Raw genomic sequence first — 17,945 nt, 5'->3', positions numbered from 1 at the left:
CATGTAACTTTCCTATGTATAGATGTACTTGATCCCGCCATGTGCAGCAATGGAGCAACCGGGCTTCCTCACTTGATCACGTATCCGTTATAGAAACTGTTTAAAAAAATTGAAGAGTTTATTTTCGAAAGAAATATGAAATTATTTATGTAAATTGTAAAAATGTAAACTCTACATGAGTTGTATGTATTTATATACGTAAGTGTCTTGTGTTTAACCACGATTCCTATTCTAATAATATTAAAAGGAAGCTGCCGCCTATAGTCAGCAGAGAAACCATCCTTTTGAGTTACTCCAAAGATCAGATACTTCATCAAGGGAGCTTGAACTTACGAGTAAAAGCGACGCCCATAAGTCAGGTTGGAGTTTGGCATAAATTTTACAGTTCATTTTTGGTTGCATAATAAAGAGTGATTTTGTTGTTTGGGCACATGATTGAGATTGACGGTTGAGGATACATATCCAGCAATCCGGTTGGCCAAGAATGTCTCTCGCTTACGACGGACGAGGTACCATCAGTCAAGGTGCATACATGCTTTTTCTACATATTTTCCTTTCCCGATAACCCTTCTCTCTCTCTCTCTCTCAATGCTTTTATTTGTGTTCAAGGTGATCTCATGCGCACCAGCGAAATAAAATGATCCTGAGACTAGTTTTAAGTGAAAACCCGAGGGCTGGGGAAGCTTGAATTAGATACCGACAGGCCATTCGGCATATGTGTATATATACATATATATATATAAATATATATAGCTGGAATTAATGATGAATCTTTCTTATTGTCAATGGCGCAGCCTCTTATGGGATATGGGGCTGGGGGGGCGGAGGGCTGGGGTTGGCGCATGGCCCTCCAAAATTTTAAAATTTTTTTAAATGATACATAATTTTTTTTTAATTTTTTATACTTAATTTTAATGATCTCTTAAATAATTTTTTATTTAATAATTAATACAAATAATAAATAATAAAATAATTTTATATGCTTGATTCAATTTTAATTTTTTTATATTTTTTAATTTATATTATTATTTTATTTTATATTTTTATTATATTTATTTATATATTTTAAATCTCTACAGTTTTTCTTTTACAAATTTTTACTCATCATCAATTATATATATTTTTTATCACGTTAAATGTAAATTCTATCTTCTACTTATCATATTTTTCTTTTTCTGTTATATGGATTTGATTTTTTATGATTTTAATCATTATAAATAAATAAATTATTATATAATTCTCAAATATAAGTTACAATATTATTTAGATTTTCATCAATATATCGTTTTTTATTTAAAATAACCAATGCATTCTAACATGTATGTTACAAACTTTAAATAACAAAAATATACATACAAGTTGATAGAATTAAATAATTATATTTATTTCAACATAATTTTATTTATTATATATATTTGTAAGAGTTCTTAAAATAATTTTTTATTTAATAATTAGTTTTATTCTTTAATCTGTTTGATAAAATTAAAATCATTGTGGTTAACATATTGTTAATTAAGCCTAGTAAATAAATTCTAAACTAATATGCTAAGCCTATCAAATTCTAAAAAAATAAAAGTGAGTCTACTAATCCAAACTTATTAAGGTTAATATAAATCTAAGTCTATCATAACATATTTTATCTTACCAGTCCAACCTACTAGCCTATCATAACATATTATATCTCCATAATTCAACTTAATAACCTAATATGCTAATTAATAATTTATGAGGTAAATAGAAAATAAGAAGAGAGCTAAAACACATAAAGTAAATAAGTAATTCATTTATATTTGAAAAATTATTTTCTCTTTCACTCTTGCTTGCAAAGAGCGAGAAAGACTCCTTTTATAGTTTCATTCAGTCATATATATAAATGATACCATCATTATTGTTAATGTGTATATTTTTATATATTTAATATTTTTAAAATTTTATTTAATTTTTTAAATGAATGATAATTGAATTATATATAAAATTCTGATCTATTTAATGTCTCTTTCTGTTTAAATTCTTTTATAAAAATGCTCTAACTCCATTCTGCTTGTTGTGTCTAAATGACAAGTTTAAAAGAGTTATAAAGCTGAAAAAAAGGGATATAATCAACTTAGGTGATGTTTGGTACTTTACAATTTAATGTAATTATAGGTAATATGATTGTAAGTAATGTGATTACAAAGAAAATAATATTACAGTGTTTAGTATACAAGTAACATAATGATTAAAATATAGAAAAAATAACATTACAGGGTTTGGTTTACAAGTATTTTGTTAGAAATGTAATGTTAATTTTTAAAATTATCTTTATTTATTAAAATGTAAGTTTAATATATTTATATTTTTTATTATTAATTTTTATATAATATCATCTCTTAGATATATTTTTAATATCATATATTTTATTTTTTATTTTTATTTTTATTTTTTATTTTATTTATTTAATATAATTTTTTATATTATATATTTTATTTTAATTTCTTTTCCCTATATTATATAAATTTTAATTTCTTATATTTTGTTTTGTTTTAATTTCTGATTTCTATATTATATATTTTAGTTTAATATTTTTTATTTTAATTATAACGTTACAAAATATTTTTGACAAAGTAATAAAGTTGAAGGGTAATAACATTACATAGTGTAATGTAATATGACTGCATTAGTTTTACACTGCAATGTAATCTACTGTAATGTGACAGTAGAAGGCCCCAAACTCGGCCCCCCAACTCTATTTTCTGAATGCCATTAATGCGCCATTGGCAATTGGTTACTTGTTTGTATAGATTTCAAACTTGGCTGACAGCTATAAGAATGGCAGTAAGCTCTGAAGCTCGTAGTCGTAGACTTGTGATCTCTTCTGGGCTTTCGCAAAATGTCTCTTAGCTGCAAAGAACATGTAAACTTTCGAGGTATTGCTATATTGGATATTTCTTCCACTCTTTTTTTCTTCTTTTTTCCCCTTTCAGTGCTTTGTTTCTATGATAAATAGTGCATCTACGCAGGGTCTTGATTGTATAGCTTGACTGCTCATTATATAAGGAGTGTTGTCTAAAAGATGGGGAGAGGATTGAACCCGTGCCCTACTTTCAATTTTAAATTTTGAACAATATTTCTTTCTTTTTTTTTTGTTATGAGTTGTACTTATTAGTGTGAATTTAAAAAACATCACATAAAATTTAATAAGTTTACCTTATTCAAAATCTTTACTTCGATCTTATTTTTCATAAAAATATAAATTAAACTCTAATAACTTCTCTAGTTCAAAATATGATATCATTTTCAATATCAATTAATAAATTGTGTCACTAATCACTTATTACTTATTAAAAGAATGAATATCATTTATTCTAAATTTTTTTCTTTATACAAGAAAAACCTTAAACCCTAAAACATCGTCATTTTGCAAGAAGTGTCTTGGTGCTTGCTGTGTGCCTCTTTGGCCGGTGGTAAACTCCTTGGAACCCTTTTGATTGTATAGTCATGAATTTGTCCTTTGTTGTTGCTTGCTGGGATCATATTGTGTGTGGATGGTAAAGGTGCAATCCCAGTTCTTCTTTTTTGCTTTGATGTTTCGATGGGTCTCTTTTTGATGCCTTCATGATGTTATTGGAAGATGTGCTGGTTTTTGTTTAAGGGTCATCTCGTCCTTTTTCAGCCTTCTGGGTGTTGTTTTTGTTCTTGCTTGGGGAACCCTTTAATTCCTCATTATTAATGGAAGTTCTCTCTTGATTTTCAAAAAAAAAAAAAAATTGCAAGAAGAAGGACCAATTGAAACAGTAGCTTAGGGAGCTACTTTTATATATAGTAATAAATATTTCTTCGTAGGGTTAAAAACAAAACAAATTACCTTTCATTACTAAGAATAACTTTTGTGTTTCAAAAATTTTAAAAAATACCCTACCAGGAGGTTTTTTATTCTTCAATATTCAAGGCTTATAATAAGCATGTGAATCAGGTTCCCGAGCCCAAAAGGAAAAATGGGTCTGAATCAGGACCCAAGGGCAGCTTGAGATGTGAACTTGCAAGCCTAATAGGCGTACAATCGTTGGGCCTGGGAGCAATATCTGTATTTTCTTGGAAACCTACCGAAATTCCCAGGAAAATTTCTGGCAGTGGAAAATGTTGGGGTGTGGCCTTTCAGTTAAGCCAAACAAAACATGCGCGCCTATCCAATTCCACCCTCTCTAACTGCTGTTTCCACCGTCGAGCTCGCGCCTTTCCCCACCACCCGATTTCTTCTCAACCCACCAATCTCCGACAAAACCACCTCCCTTTTTCTTTCAACTTCCTGTCCCAGGATTCTGTTCTCTAAATTTAGACCCAACCCTTTTTGTTCCAACTCTGATGCCACCTCATCAGACACGAATGAAGATGATGACAATGATGATGTTTATTTTGACGATGATGATGGTTTTGTTTTGTCAGATGAGAAGGCACAGACGTTGTCTGAAGATGGTTTTTTTATTGAGATTAAAAAGCTTGGAGGGAACTCTCGTAGAATTCGGTCCAAAATTGGGATTGAAGCCAGCCTCGATACTGTTTGGAAGATTTTGACTGACTATGAGAAGTTGGCTGACATTATTCCGGGTCTCGCTGTCAGCAAAGTTGTCGAAAAAAAAGACAAATTTGCTCGACTTTATCAGGTAATTTACTTACACCCCGTTTCTTTGAATTTGTGTTTCATACTCCGTTTGGTGTTTGATTTAAATTCAGTTGCATGTGGACTTTGACAATGTTGTACTTACGATCGATTAAGCTTTTAAGTAAGACAGCAGCAAATACAGAATTTTTAGAATAAAAAGAAAGGTTTTTCTGGGTGTCTTTTAATATGGGTAAGAATTTAGTGAATATTTTGAGTGTCAAATGCTGGGTGGGTCAAGAAAACAAAAACGGGATTTTTGAGTTCCTACTGAGTAATTAAGCAAAGGGATAAACGGAGAAAGGATGTTGTAGGGATTGAAACTCTTCTTCCCCAGATAGATTTAAATGTTTGATAGGGTAGGGTAGCATTGAATTCATTCTCTTGATATATGTCCAAAATGTTGTCTATTGATAAATGTTCCTCACCCTCCAATCGCTAACCAACTGTTCTTTGTATATAGTGATTGCTTTGATTCTTTGTCTATCACTTGATTGAGAACTTTTGTCTGGATGCAGGTTTTTTTATTCTAAAGTGTAGTCCTTACCTTCTGCCATGGATGTAATTCATGTAATCGTTCTGTTACATTCTTTCAACAGATTGGACAGCAGAACTTGCCATTGGGTTTGAAATTTAATGCTAAAGGAGTTTTAGATTGTTATGAGAAAGATCTTGAGATTTTGCCTTCCGGGAAAAAGCGTGAAATTCAATTTAAGATGGTTGAAGGTGACTTTACACGTTTTGAAGGGACATGGTTGATTGAACAGGTAAAGAATTAATTGTTGTTAGGTTGTTCAGCACCTTTGAATTTATATTTTTCAGGCCATTGCTTATCTCTGTCTGATTTTTGGCTGCAACTTTCATACTTATCATTTTGACAAATTGCTTAGCTGGTTCTAGAGGAATTGCAATAGATCATGAGTTAGCTGGAAACTATGACTTAAGGCATAAGAATGAAGTAGCAGAAAACCCATGAGTTTTGAGTCCTAGCTGATTGAAGAATTCGATCCAGTCAAATCTTGTCCTTTGGTCTGTGTTTCACAGCAGGACTAAGTCACATCTCATCATAACGTTTATCACGAATTTTGGCTTTGAGATAGCTTATAAAAGATAGTGACAGATTGTACCAAAAAAACAAACCTCTTTTAATCCAAATGGTTATGTATTACACCCTCTTGGAAGCTTGAGTCAAGTGAAAGGATCCATTTCCTGCTAGATGGAGAAAAGTATTTTGATCCATACTCTGCTTAAGCCTTTAAGAAACTAGCCTTCTTTGTTGGCTCTCGCTATAAGTTTATTGTGTCTGCTGCAATGCAAATGACTGAGCTAAACGAAATGAAATTGCTTTGGCTTGGCTGCATTTAGCACTTGTTATCTTATGACAAGTGCATTTCACTTTAACTTTTTATTTCAACATTTGTTATTCTATCCAATCTTATATTGCTGCTTGTTTATTCCAAAGTTCTGACTGGTATTGAGCATGATTGTTTTTAGAACCTGTTGCTCTTAAGGGTTGCATCTATAAAATTATATGGTATAGCAAAAGCTTCCTCGGAAATAATTCTTTTTAAGATTTGTTATAGTCTTTGATTAGGATATAAGGTTCATAATCCAAAAGCTAAGAACTCTCTTAATGATGGGGTGTGCAGCTTAATAAAGGAAAATGCAAAGGCGAAGAAGCATTTTTTGGTCAAGAAATCCAGACAACCCTTTCTTATTTAGTTGATGTAAAGCCAAAGATGTGGTTGCCAGTTCGCCTTGTGGAGGGCAGACTTTCTAGCGAGATAAAGACGAACCTTTCCTGTATTCGCGAAGAAGCAAAGAGAGTGATAAGTGCTTTGAGCTCTCTTTAATATTATTTGCTTGGACAGATAAGTCTCCAAGCACGCTACTCAAGCATAATCTATTCAAGATCCAGTTTCATAATGGAAGAATGATTCACCCCCAACCCTTTTTCACCTATTGATATCCTCCTGCTTTACATTGTCTAAGAAAGAGTTGAGGAAAAGGGAAAGAATTGAGTATGATGGACACTCTGGTGAAAGGATTTAATATTTCTTTAGTGTAATATATTATTTACTATTAATTTATAGTAAAAGAACTAATGATGTTACATGTCTTTTTCGTGGGTTAAAATTTGAGAAATGATGACAATGATGTTGTTGATCAGAGGAGGCACGTTGGGTAAGTTTTTGTGACAGCCCTCAAAGGGCCAAAAGGGTTATGTTCCAAGTAAAGGGGAAGAACATGATCAAATTCTAGGGAAACATCAAAGTGACTCTAGGGCCAAACTTTACAAAAGGTGATCACACGAAGTCCAATACTGTGGGGTTCCGCAATCTGTGGTGATTGAACTATCAAAAACCCAAGAGGGTGGAAGAAGAGAAGGGAGTAAAAAATAAAGAAGAAGAAGAAGAAGGGATAAATACCTTTTGCAGAAATGTATTTGTTATGTAAAATACGGTAGTAATTGGTCGCAAAGGGGGTAAGAAGCTGAATGTTGAACATGGACAAAAAGGACATGAACAAATTGGCAAGTGGGTCCAACATGTTTGACCCATTTTCACATGCAGGTAAGGTAATTCGTACAAACTGGCTCTTTGTTTTTGCTGTTTACCAGAATTTTGTAGTTTCCTTTCCTAATCCTGTTACTGTACTATTAGCCGCATTGACGTCCTTAGAATCATCCCTGGATGACTTTGCCTGCATGGATTATTGGGAAAATTGTTGGTTTTGCATTTCCAATCAAGTTCATCTGTTGATCTTAAGATTGCCCCGTCAAATAAGGAACAAAAAGAGAGATTAGCAATTGATTGATCAATCCTTTTCCACGCGGGTTGAAAATGGGAAGAATTTCCACTTTTCGGCCCATTGATGCAGGAATCTAATCAAAGAGATTTTGCGGTGGAGTTCACCCTCTTGAGTAATTAATTGCTTCCTTCGCCTATAAAATTTTCAACCTGTCGTTCGATTTCCGATCATTCTTACTAAGATTTTTTTACCTGATGAAAATAAGAAGCAAGTATTTGGTGATTTACATATCTCATATCTTTCGTTTTTCAACTCAAGACAAAACTCAAATTCAGTTCTACCCCCCTTCCAAAGCCCCATGTATACGAGCTTGTCAAAGACAAGGAGTTGAAAGCGACATTTTGTTCACTAGTTTGATATAACCTTGACCTAACTTCAATCAGCTTGATTTGAGGGTTTGCTATTGGCCAGACAGGTCGTACACGATTATCACCTACTTTTAAACATGAATTCTTTTTCTTTTTTTTTATTTTTCCCCATTTGATACCATAATTTAGTAAAAAAAAATTTGAAAAAATTGAAAAAATCGTATTTAAGTTGGTGTAAATCTAACTAAATTCTTCAGTCTTTCTCTCGCAAACGAATCAAAGTTGATGAATCGAAGTAGCAACCACGATTCGTGCGTTCACTGCTTATTTAGGAGCCTTTAAAAGTGAATTGTCCGATAATGTTTGACGAAAATGGCAATAGATTAGGGCCTAGGATTCATCATTTAGGGCAGCTGGTGACTTGTCACAAAGCCCACGCTGCGGCCAGGGGGTATTATTATTGACTATGAAGATTATGCACCACAACAAGCTCGCCATTTCAATACACAGGAACCCCGAAAGAGAAATAAGTCGGAACAGGGAGAATAGAACGTACATAGAAATGAACGGTGTCGTTCTGAAACAATTAAATTTGGTTGAGATTCGTATAAAAGTAAATATTAACAAAAGGTCACCTCGGACTTAGATTACTTGCAAGAAACAAAAGTAAGCCATAAACTGAAGGCAAAGCCAATGGTGTCTTATTATAAGTTGATAACCAAAATAATGTAATCATATGTCGGATCCTGTTTATTATAATTGGCACTTTTTCAGGTTGCTTTACTCTCTCTCTCTCTCTCTCCTTTTTTCTCTTTCTTTCTATGTCTGTCTGTCTCTTTTTTTTTTTTTTACTATAGTGGAACATTCACAGTTTCTTCTCCACTTAGAGCAATAAGATATGGGTTCTTTTTTACAGCAAAGTAAAATTAATCATTCACCAGCTCGGTGATTACTCCTTTTCTCTGTAGCACAAAAATGCTTCTGACTAATGATCATTTGATGGAATCATTATTCTTTCTGGCATCTGCGATTGTGAAGCTTTTTTGAGATGGAGACTCCTTGCCTTGGGCAGAGCAAATCCACTCAATACAAAACCCAACCCAAAAATAAATAGAAAATAAAAAAAAAATAATATAATGTTTTATTTTATATGCTCGATCACAAATTAATCATCATGATCCTTAGCCACATAATTGTCAAAACCTATGACCTTTTGGCAAGTATTAATCAACTAACACAAACCATGAGTGGATTCGGAAAAACAAATCCAAATTTATTTTTTTAAAAAAAGGGGTTTCATTTACTTTAATCCCCACTTTGATGTAATTCACATCAGAATCTGATCTCAACTCATCTCCTTACTGCCAATTCTTTCAATTTCTTTTTTGAACAACATTATTCAATGGGAGAGTGGTCTTTGGAAGGATGTGGGAACCAAACTAGACTTTATGGGGGGATTCATTTATTTATTTATTTAATATGACTACTTATATATTTCTTAATGGGCATTTCCCTGACTTATGATTTTGTTTGCATATGAAGGATTAATTTGTGGGCTTAGACTTTGGTTGCAGATACCCACTTTCAACCACTTTGTTTCTTTAATGCAAGGAAGTGTCATTATTCTATTGAAACATATTCATTGTACTAGTGTTTAAACTTTGATCTAAACAAATCATGGACAAAAGAAATGATGCCAAGAAAATTTTAATTAATTTATAGGCGTTGAAAAGAGGACAACAACTTGGGGAAGGAGGGTTTGGTCATCATATATTCTAGTGGATTTAGTTTAGTTAGTCAACAATGTAAGGATACAAAAGGTCATGGATTTGGCATCCCTTGCCGCATGTTAGGCATGGCTTTATATGCCCAACTGCACTATATAAAAAATAAATAAAAATATTCATCACATTTCAGTTTAATTTTTATTCCCTAAAGCATATCTCTCTCTATCTCTTGGTTGAGAAATTCCCTTTTAAACATTTAATGTGCCTAGAATTATTGATATATCTTTCTTAATTGACTTATTGTCTCCTTTTTTTTTTCTTCTTCTTGATTTTCTTCCCTTTTTGGTTGGCTTCAGAATAATGTCTTTGAAACTGTCGTCAGTCAAACTATAAACCCATACTCTTTGAAATGTGTTTCTCTTTAATTTGACAAACGAAACTGCTAATAATTAATGGCCTCATCCGGAACACGTACCCATCGAACCTCTTTTGCATGTAAACAAAGTCAATCCAAGGTTTACTTCTTACACAATTTGTGTTCTCACCGGGTAATAAGCTTTAGCTCTTTCATTTGCCTATCAATTCTACTTGGATTGCCGTTGAACTGCAAGGAATGAAATATACGTTAAATGATTTATTTCATAATAATTTTCTTTCGTAATAATTTTCTGTTTTTTTTTGTTTTCTTTTTCTGAATAATTTATATCGCATGCAATCTCCAAATTCCAATAATTAATATTGTACATTATTTTATGATAATAACAGTTAGTGGTAAGGTTAATAAATGAAGTTCAAAAAATATAGTTAAAATGAATTGGGAAAAAAATATAGGTTTTGACTTTAGTAAAGGCATCATTAATTGAATAAGCAAATTTAAAAGTAGGGGAACATATTGTCCAAATAGGTCAGACCACTTGTTGTTCTTTATTCAATGAAGGATTGATTTTTTTTTTAAAAGAAAAAACCAAACAAATTGAAATATAAAAATGTGAGATTGAAATATATAAGTGAAATAAATATATAAATGATCTCTTCTAATATCTTTTCTCTTTTATTAAAATATTTTAAAAAATAATATTATTTTAAATCATAATTATTACACATTCATATTTTTAATTTTAAAAATATATTACGAATTTGCAATCCTTGATGCTTCATCCTACTCAATCATGTAATTAATCTTTACACGAATTTTTTTATCTAAAAAAAAATTCACTTTGATTGACATTTAATTCGATATTGATATTCTTCAAATATGATTGTATAGTTATCTTTTTTAATTCAAAAACTATATTTATAAAGCAGAAGAAGGTGTTTATTTATAAATTTTAAGATTTATTTTATTTTTATTCAGATGTGTGATTTATGGCAAAATAGTGAACATAACATTATAATTTTAACTAAATAAAATAAAAAAATTAAACTATCCTTTTATTTAATTTTTTTTGTAAAGGTCAAAGACTCAAAATTAGGAAGGGATGACCCACTGTACCCCCCACCCATCTAATTTTATTGATGAGTATGATGATGTGTATTGCCAATTTATTGACTCCAACAGCACCAAACACACCGCCAATCATTTGTAAGAAAATTTTTAAAAAATTCAAGTATAAGTCCAATAAAAAAAAACCAAACCGAAAACACAAAACAAAACAAACCGAACCAAACCCATGTTATAACAGTCTCAACTTTTCAACGTTGTTATAAAATACTAAAGAAAGAAATTAGAGGTTTTTTTTTTCTTTTTTTTTAATTTTTTTTCTTTTTTTTCTTTTCTTTTTAGTTTTTACCCTCCCAAACCATTTGAAAACCCCAAGAAAGAAAGACCCTCCTTGATGAACTAAACTTTGATTCTTCATCATCAATAACCAAATCCCAATTTTTATTGTATTTTTCCTTTTAATCTCTCAAAAACTAATACCCACATTTCCTCCTCTTATATTTCTCTCCTCAAACTTCCCTCTCTTCTTCTCTCCGGTTCCATTTCCCCCTCCTTGTTTAACTCACTCAAAAAATCTATTCTTCGTTTTTTTTTTCCATTCAAAATACACTGTATATATTATAAACATAAATATATTAATTTATATGAACTTATGTCTTGATTTTGAACAGTTGTTACATGGCTGCATGATTCAATCATGGGAAGGGTAGTTTCAATCTGGGTTTTTGGTTTTAATTTTTAATATGGGTACTTTGTCAGATTCCACAACAAAAAGAAATCTTAAATTTTTGGTGTCTTTGTTTTTATCTGATGTGTTCCATTTACTGTCCCTTTGCTTCTCCAGTAGATCTGTTTTGCTGGGTATGTTCGATCCACTGGTTTATTCATGCTTCAACTTCCACTCTTTAAGGTCAGATCGTCACATTTTTGACTCTCTCTAGTTATTGCTTTTTTCCTGCCTATACATATACTGTTTTTCAATTCTAATTATCTAGGAAAGACTTGGGTTTATGCTAATTTTAGCTGCAAAGTTGCTAATTTTTATGATGCTAAGTTATCAGAATAGTGACAGGGTGGTTAAGGGGTTTATTGGGTTTTGGGGTTTTGGTTTGAGTTCTTTTGTTTCTCATTTGCTTATGGTGCAAAGTCATAGAAACCCTCCTCATCAAAGGTTTAGTCTTTAGGGGGTTTCTAATATAGAAAGGAGAAATGGGTAATGGGACTTCTCGTGTTGTTGGTTGCTTTGTGCCGTTTAATGGCAAAAGTGGGGTTGATTTAGATTTTTTGGAGCCTTTGGATGAAGGTTTAGGCCATTCATTTTGTTATGTTAGGCCTACGATTTTTGACTCTCCTGCCATTACTCCATCAAACTCTGAGAGGTTTACTGTTGATTCAAGTACTCTTGATTCTGAGACTTTGAGTGGGTCGTTTAGACATGATGCCATAGAGGATCCCTCAGGACTACAAAGACAGAGTAAGAGTTTCCCGGAAACCACATTTAAAACCATCTCTGGTGCATCTGTCAGTGCAAATGTTTCAACAGCTAGAACTGGTAATCAGAGTGCAATGTTTGCTACTGATGTCCAAGAGCCTGCTGCATCATTTGAAAGCACCTCTTCATTTGCTGCAATCCCTTTGCAGCCAGTTCCTCGTGGTTCTGGTCCTCTGAACGGGTTTATGTCGGGACCTCTTGAGAGAGGGTTTGCTTCCGGGCCTTTAGATAGGGGAGGTGGTTTTATGTCTGGACCAATTGAGAAGGGTGTGATGTCTGGCCCCCTTGATGCCACTGATAAATCCAATTTCTCAGCTCCACTTGCACGTGGTCGTAGAAGACCTCGTTTCCAGCGTTTCATGAGAAGTGTTAGTGGACCTATGAAAAGAACCTTTTCAAAGCATTCAATGGGGTCTGGTTGGATGCAAAGATTTTTCTTGCACCCGGTGACCCAATTGGCATGGCAAGTTAAGGAGCCAAAGTTTCGATCAGAACATTCCCGGAATTGTCTTGAAGGGGGGCCATCTGAAGGGGAATATGGGAACAGTCGCAACTTGCAATGGGCTCATGGAAAGGCTGGTGAAGATAGGGTTCATGTTGTGCTTTCTGAAGAGCAAGGATGGCTTTTTATTGGGATATACGATGGTTTTAGTGGTCCTGATGCTCCGGATTTTCTGATGAGCCATCTTTATAAAGCCATAGACAAAGAATTGGAAGGATTGCTCTGGGATTATGAAGATAAATCTGGAATTGATCTGTTAAAATCTGAAATATCTAAGAGTGGAAATCCTGATACTGGTCTAGAGTGCAGCAAAGAAGATCAGTCAAATTTTTGTTCAGATCAAGAATTATCGTCTAGCGTAGGAGAATTTCTTAATCGAGAAAATATCGAAGGTCAGTCTTCTAATAATGAAATAGTTGAGGAAAATGATGACGTGAGAGGTAAAGTGGAGCAGAATTTATCTGATTGTAGAAATTCCAATTTAGGTGTTGAATCTGAGTGTGTTCCACATGCAAACTTAGCTGGTCAAGGCCGGAAAAGCATGCGGCTGTATGAGCTACTTCAGATGGAACCATGGGATGGTCAAGGTTCTTTGTCAATCTCACAAATGGATAGGCAAGGAAAGGGTTCTTGTGATTGTCAACCAATTTCAGATACTTTAGACTGCAGCTCATCGAATTCCAAAGATGATAGTTCCAACATTCGAGGTGAAGATCCTACTACTTCAGGAGAAGATGTTGGGGTTGGGCTTGATTTTGATAATCAAAGTGCTGCAGCTGCTGCTTCTATGTCAGGGCAAAGACAGAGTACAAGAAAGTCTTTGATTGGTTCAAAGATAAGAAAAATATACCGGAAGCAGAAGTCGTTACGGAAGAAGCTTTTTCCTTGGAGTTATGATTGGCACAGAGAAGAGATTTGTGTGGATGAGGGAATAGTTGAATCTTCAGGACCTATTAGGAGGTGCAAGTCTGGAGTTGTTGATCATGATGCTGTGTTGAGAGCAATGGCTCGAGCGCTTGAAAATACAGAAGAGGCTTATATGGAAATGGTGGAAAAGGCTCTTGACATAAACCCAGAGCTTGCTTTGATGGGATCATGTGTTCTAGTGATGTTAATGAAGGATCAGGATGTATATGTTATGAACCTTGGGGATAGCTGCGCGATCTTGGCACAAGAAAGACCAAATGATCGCCACCCCAATCCAAATTTTGCAAGGGATGATTTAAGGCATAGAAATAGATCAAGAGAGTCGTTAGTGCGTATGGAGCTGGACAGAATATCAGAGGAGTCTCCTATGCATAACCAACACGGTCAAGTTAGCATAATAAATAAAAACAGAGACATCTCTATATGCAGATTGAAGATGAAGGCGGTTCAGCTTTCCACTGACCACAGCACAAGTATTGAAGAGGTTTGCTACCGTATTTCTGACAAGCTCAACTTTAATTATACATATATTGAATTTATTTGCTTTGAACTTTTGGTGATATTCATCACAACTGTGCCCTTGTAAATTTTAAAGATCTTCTTTTTTGCGACAAACATGCAGGGAAAATATGCATATGGCACATGTGATGTTTGAATCTAGAGTGATGAAAATGTAACAAAATGTTTTATGAATTTATGTATTTAGTTTGGACTTAATTGACAAAGTCAAATTTGCATTATAATATATGAATACTTCAACATGTTTGTTTTTTTGCCACTTGTTTGAGATTTTGATCTTAACTGTATAGTTTCCATTTTAAAGAGCCACTGGCTAGGCACTATAAGTTGATGAACTGAAAAAATGGTGGGCCCTTTGCACACATGGTGGGCTTATCCTCCCTTAGTGACCTGGGCATATGGTTGTGTTGCCAAATGTCCCAATCCATGGATATTTGTACTCAATGTGAATGACTAAGATAAATATTCAATTGATCAGTTGCCCTTGATGATGGCTTCAAATATTAGTTTGTTTATAATTTCCAGGAAACTATAAATAAAACTCATCAAGTTTATATATGTCAAACAAGAAATTGATCCAGATGCCATTAGGGAATGCTCACCTGTTCTTGATTGTCATTGGCAGGAAATCTTAAGAATAAAGGCAGAGCATCCTGATGATGAGAAAGCAATTTCCAATGATAGGGTAAAGGGGCAATTGAAAGTCACTAGAGCATTTGGTGCTGGTTTTTTGAAGAAGGTTGGTTGAGCTAGCATCTTTTACTGTTATTTTCTTTTTTTCTTTTCAGCTCTTGCTTTCTGTCATTTGAGAATGAATAACTAATAAAAATGATAAAAGAATAGAAACTATGATGGTTCCGTGTAAAATATATACAACCTGACAGAATTTCTTGATTGTTCTTTTGCTTCTGGCTCTATTCTTGATTTATTTCGTATTCTAGGTAACCTGTTGGGCTATCTATTATTTGGTCACAACAAGAATTTCTTTCAGTATTTTAAGTATTAGCAAGGTCAATGAAATTGATATTTATGTGGGTAAAATTTTCTACCGGATGCATAAAATTGATTGCCCTATAAGTTGTGGTTCTCAAGATGTGAGATTTCACAGGAATTTAAGAGAGCAGGTAACTGATTCATTTATGTCAAACGGATAGGATACATGGTGAAAAATATATGAATTTTGGATAAGAATTTCTTTTCAGATGTTGCACTGAAGGGCACGTCTATAGGAATTCGGAGAGGAAGTCTTGTTTGTGCTTCTGTCTGAAAATTGATGATTAGCATATCCACTTGAAGTCTGATACAGTGGTACCACTTCATTTCAGATATTTGTATATGTTGACATAAGGAAGCAAATGCACACATATGCACACAACTGTTGCTATGCCTACATTGTACTACTTAAACTTTCAGCAAATATGGCCAAGTTTAGTGTGCTTCATTGTGTTCAATCAAATTTGAATTCTTGCTAACTGGATCGTTCCATCAATAGTTTATATTTGCCTCTCTTTCTCTTCCTTCTTAAATAACCTCTAGTGATCTCTGTCAATCCTCTCCTGGCAGTTTGACATTCAAATCAGAAGCTGTTACTGGGCTTGATGAATGAAATTGTAAATAACTTTAATCACTGTATAATTTATCTTACATGAGGAGATGCTTAAGCAGTGTGCTTTGAAAACTAGGCCTGAAAGTTTTATGATGTCGGTGATGAGCACTCACTTTTAGTGGTTTCCTTGTAGAGCATTTGGAGACTACAACTTTATAGTGAAGTAAAACATGAGGTCAAGTTGGAGAGTGACATTAACCTTTCATCATTTGCTGCAGACCATGTTAACAAAAACCTATCTGCTTTATTTGTTGTCTTTCTATGCTATTTCATTGATTTAGAAATGATTGATTCTTTTTCATTTTTTGGATGCAGCCAACTTGTAATGAGGCTCTGCTAGAGATGTTTCAAATCGATTATGTGGGAGATGCTCCTTATGTTAGCTGCATCCCCTCTGTTGTTCATCATCGGCTCTCCCCAAGTGACCGATTCTTGGTACTATCATCTGATGGACTTTACCAGTATTTTAGCAATGAGGAAGTTGTTGCCCATGTCACTTGGTTCATGGAAAACGTCCCTGAAGGTGATCCTGCACAGTACCTTGTTGCAGAGCTTCTATTCCGTGCTGCCAAAAAGAATGGTAGGATTATTTAATATACTGTTTTTTATTTTATTTTATGTAGTTAAGGTTCAATTCTTGTGATTAGATGTAGCTGCTTAAACGATGTGGTTTTCTTTGAAAAAAACAACTGCAACATAGAACTTGGTAATTCTTCTTGACTTTGAGCATTCAACTCAATGGTTTTTTCTTCCTACTCCAGAAGGAATGGATTTAGATTTCATCCAGCTACTGCAATCTATGGAAAACCATGATTTAATTTGAACCTCTGTTTTGCACATTGTACTGATGGGATTTTGTTCATTTTTGCAGGAATGGATTTTCACGAATTGCTTGACATACCTCATGGAGATCGGCGTAAATATCATGATGATGTTTCTGTTATGGTTGTTTCATTGGAGGGAAGGATTTGGAGATCTTCTGGATGATTTTTTTTTCTTTTTTTTCCCCTCTTTTTGTCATATTTGCATATTGCCTCAACAGTGTAATCTTTTCAAGTAGGGGGTAAATCATTTATGCATTTCAGAAATGAATGAGAATCCTAGTGTCGGCATATCCCTCTCTCTTCAATAGAAGTTTCTCATTCTCGTGCCCGCATTTTCTTACTTCTTTTGTTGGCTTAATGGCGACACTACCTGATAAGGCAACTATCCTTTTGTTTTGCCTTTGACTAACTGAGGTTGCTCTTACCATGACAAGATCCGAACAACCCATATCTTTGGTATGACCGCCTAAGAGATTTACTACTTAAGCTAATTATACTACCTTTCATGCCCATTTTCAGCACTTTCTTCATGAAGACACTTTAAATTGAACTTCGAAGGATAATTTAGTTTACGGTGATTGAAGGCTGCCTATCATAATTGGTTCAACTTGGTTTCTTCTTGCGGATGAGTTGATTCATGCTGAAAGTTTCAGTTTACTTCTTCTGGGTCTAAACTAAAATTTGAAAGAATACAATAACTCGTTTTGTCTGGGAAATCAATGGTGAATTGTGTTGCCTTGGCTTGTGTAGATCTGTAGCTCTCTTTTCCTTCACCAAAACTATTACTTAATATCAATGGAGAAAGTCTTACTTCCGGGTTAATTTGTGGACCACAAAAATGCATGCTTCCACCTTTTGCAAGCTTTTTCTGGTAGCCAGGCTTAGGCTTTCATGCTTCAGTAGATCCACGAAAGACACTTGGTAACTGCAGGTTTACCTAATGAGCCACCGCATTACGGTAATTCTTATTAACTACACCTTTTTAGGAAACAAAAGAAAATACTTTACACTATTTCGTTTTTTTGAGTTTTCCAGACTATCATATTGTCCAAGTACGTGAAAAATGGGCAGTGGCACATCGGCATCAGTTTCTGCCATGACTTTTCGGGGTGCCGGAAACATTTTTCATCACTTTTCATTAAAGCCAAGTAT

The 17,945-nt window shown here is 33.9% G+C and overlaps 2 protein-coding genes across 7 annotated transcripts; both read left to right on the top strand.

The window, feature by feature from the left end:
* Positions 1 to 118: 118 nt before the first annotated feature.
* On the top strand, positions 119 to 6,757 carry LOC110414312 (Polyketide cyclase / dehydrase and lipid transport protein). Of its 6 annotated transcripts, none has more exons than XM_021425430.2 (5): positions 119 to 359; positions 467 to 524; positions 4,423 to 4,640; positions 5,236 to 5,403; positions 6,286 to 6,757. In XM_021425430.2, exons 2-5 carry the CDS (start codon positions 485 to 487, stop codon positions 6,487 to 6,489), a joined length of 630 nt encoding a protein of 209 aa, XP_021281105.1. In that variant the 5' UTR covers positions 119 to 359; positions 467 to 484; the 3' UTR covers positions 6,490 to 6,757. The 6 variants fall into 6 exon arrangements, with proteins under 6 accessions (XP_021281105.1, XP_089639249.1, XP_021281108.1 ...); XM_021425431.2 differs by adding an exon at positions 2,781 to 2,906 and having other exon boundaries at positions 140 to 524; XM_089783123.1 differs by having other exon boundaries at positions 137 to 524.
* Positions 6,758 to 11,242: 4,485 nt separating this feature from the next.
* On the top strand, positions 11,243 to 17,133 carry POL (Protein phosphatase 2C family protein). Its single transcript, XM_021424149.2, has 4 exons — positions 11,243 to 14,328; positions 14,989 to 15,102; positions 16,285 to 16,549; positions 16,841 to 17,133. The coding sequence occupies exons 1-4, from the start codon at positions 12,133 to 12,135 to the stop codon at positions 16,954 to 16,956; spliced, it is 2,691 nt and encodes an 896-aa protein (XP_021279824.1). The 5' UTR covers positions 11,243 to 12,132; the 3' UTR covers positions 16,957 to 17,133.
* Positions 17,134 to 17,945: the final 812 nt, after the last annotated feature.

Source organism: Theobroma umbraticum, unplaced genomic scaffold (assembly GCF_002168275.2).
Source record: "Theobroma umbraticum cultivar Fairchild unplaced genomic scaffold, ASM216827v3 scaffold_4.1, whole genome shotgun sequence".
In the NCBI taxonomy this organism is placed as follows: Eukaryota; Viridiplantae; Streptophyta; class Magnoliopsida; order Malvales; family Malvaceae; genus Theobroma; species Theobroma umbraticum.
Note: the sequence above shows the minus strand (reverse complement) of the source record. Positions and strands in the feature narration are given on the sequence as shown.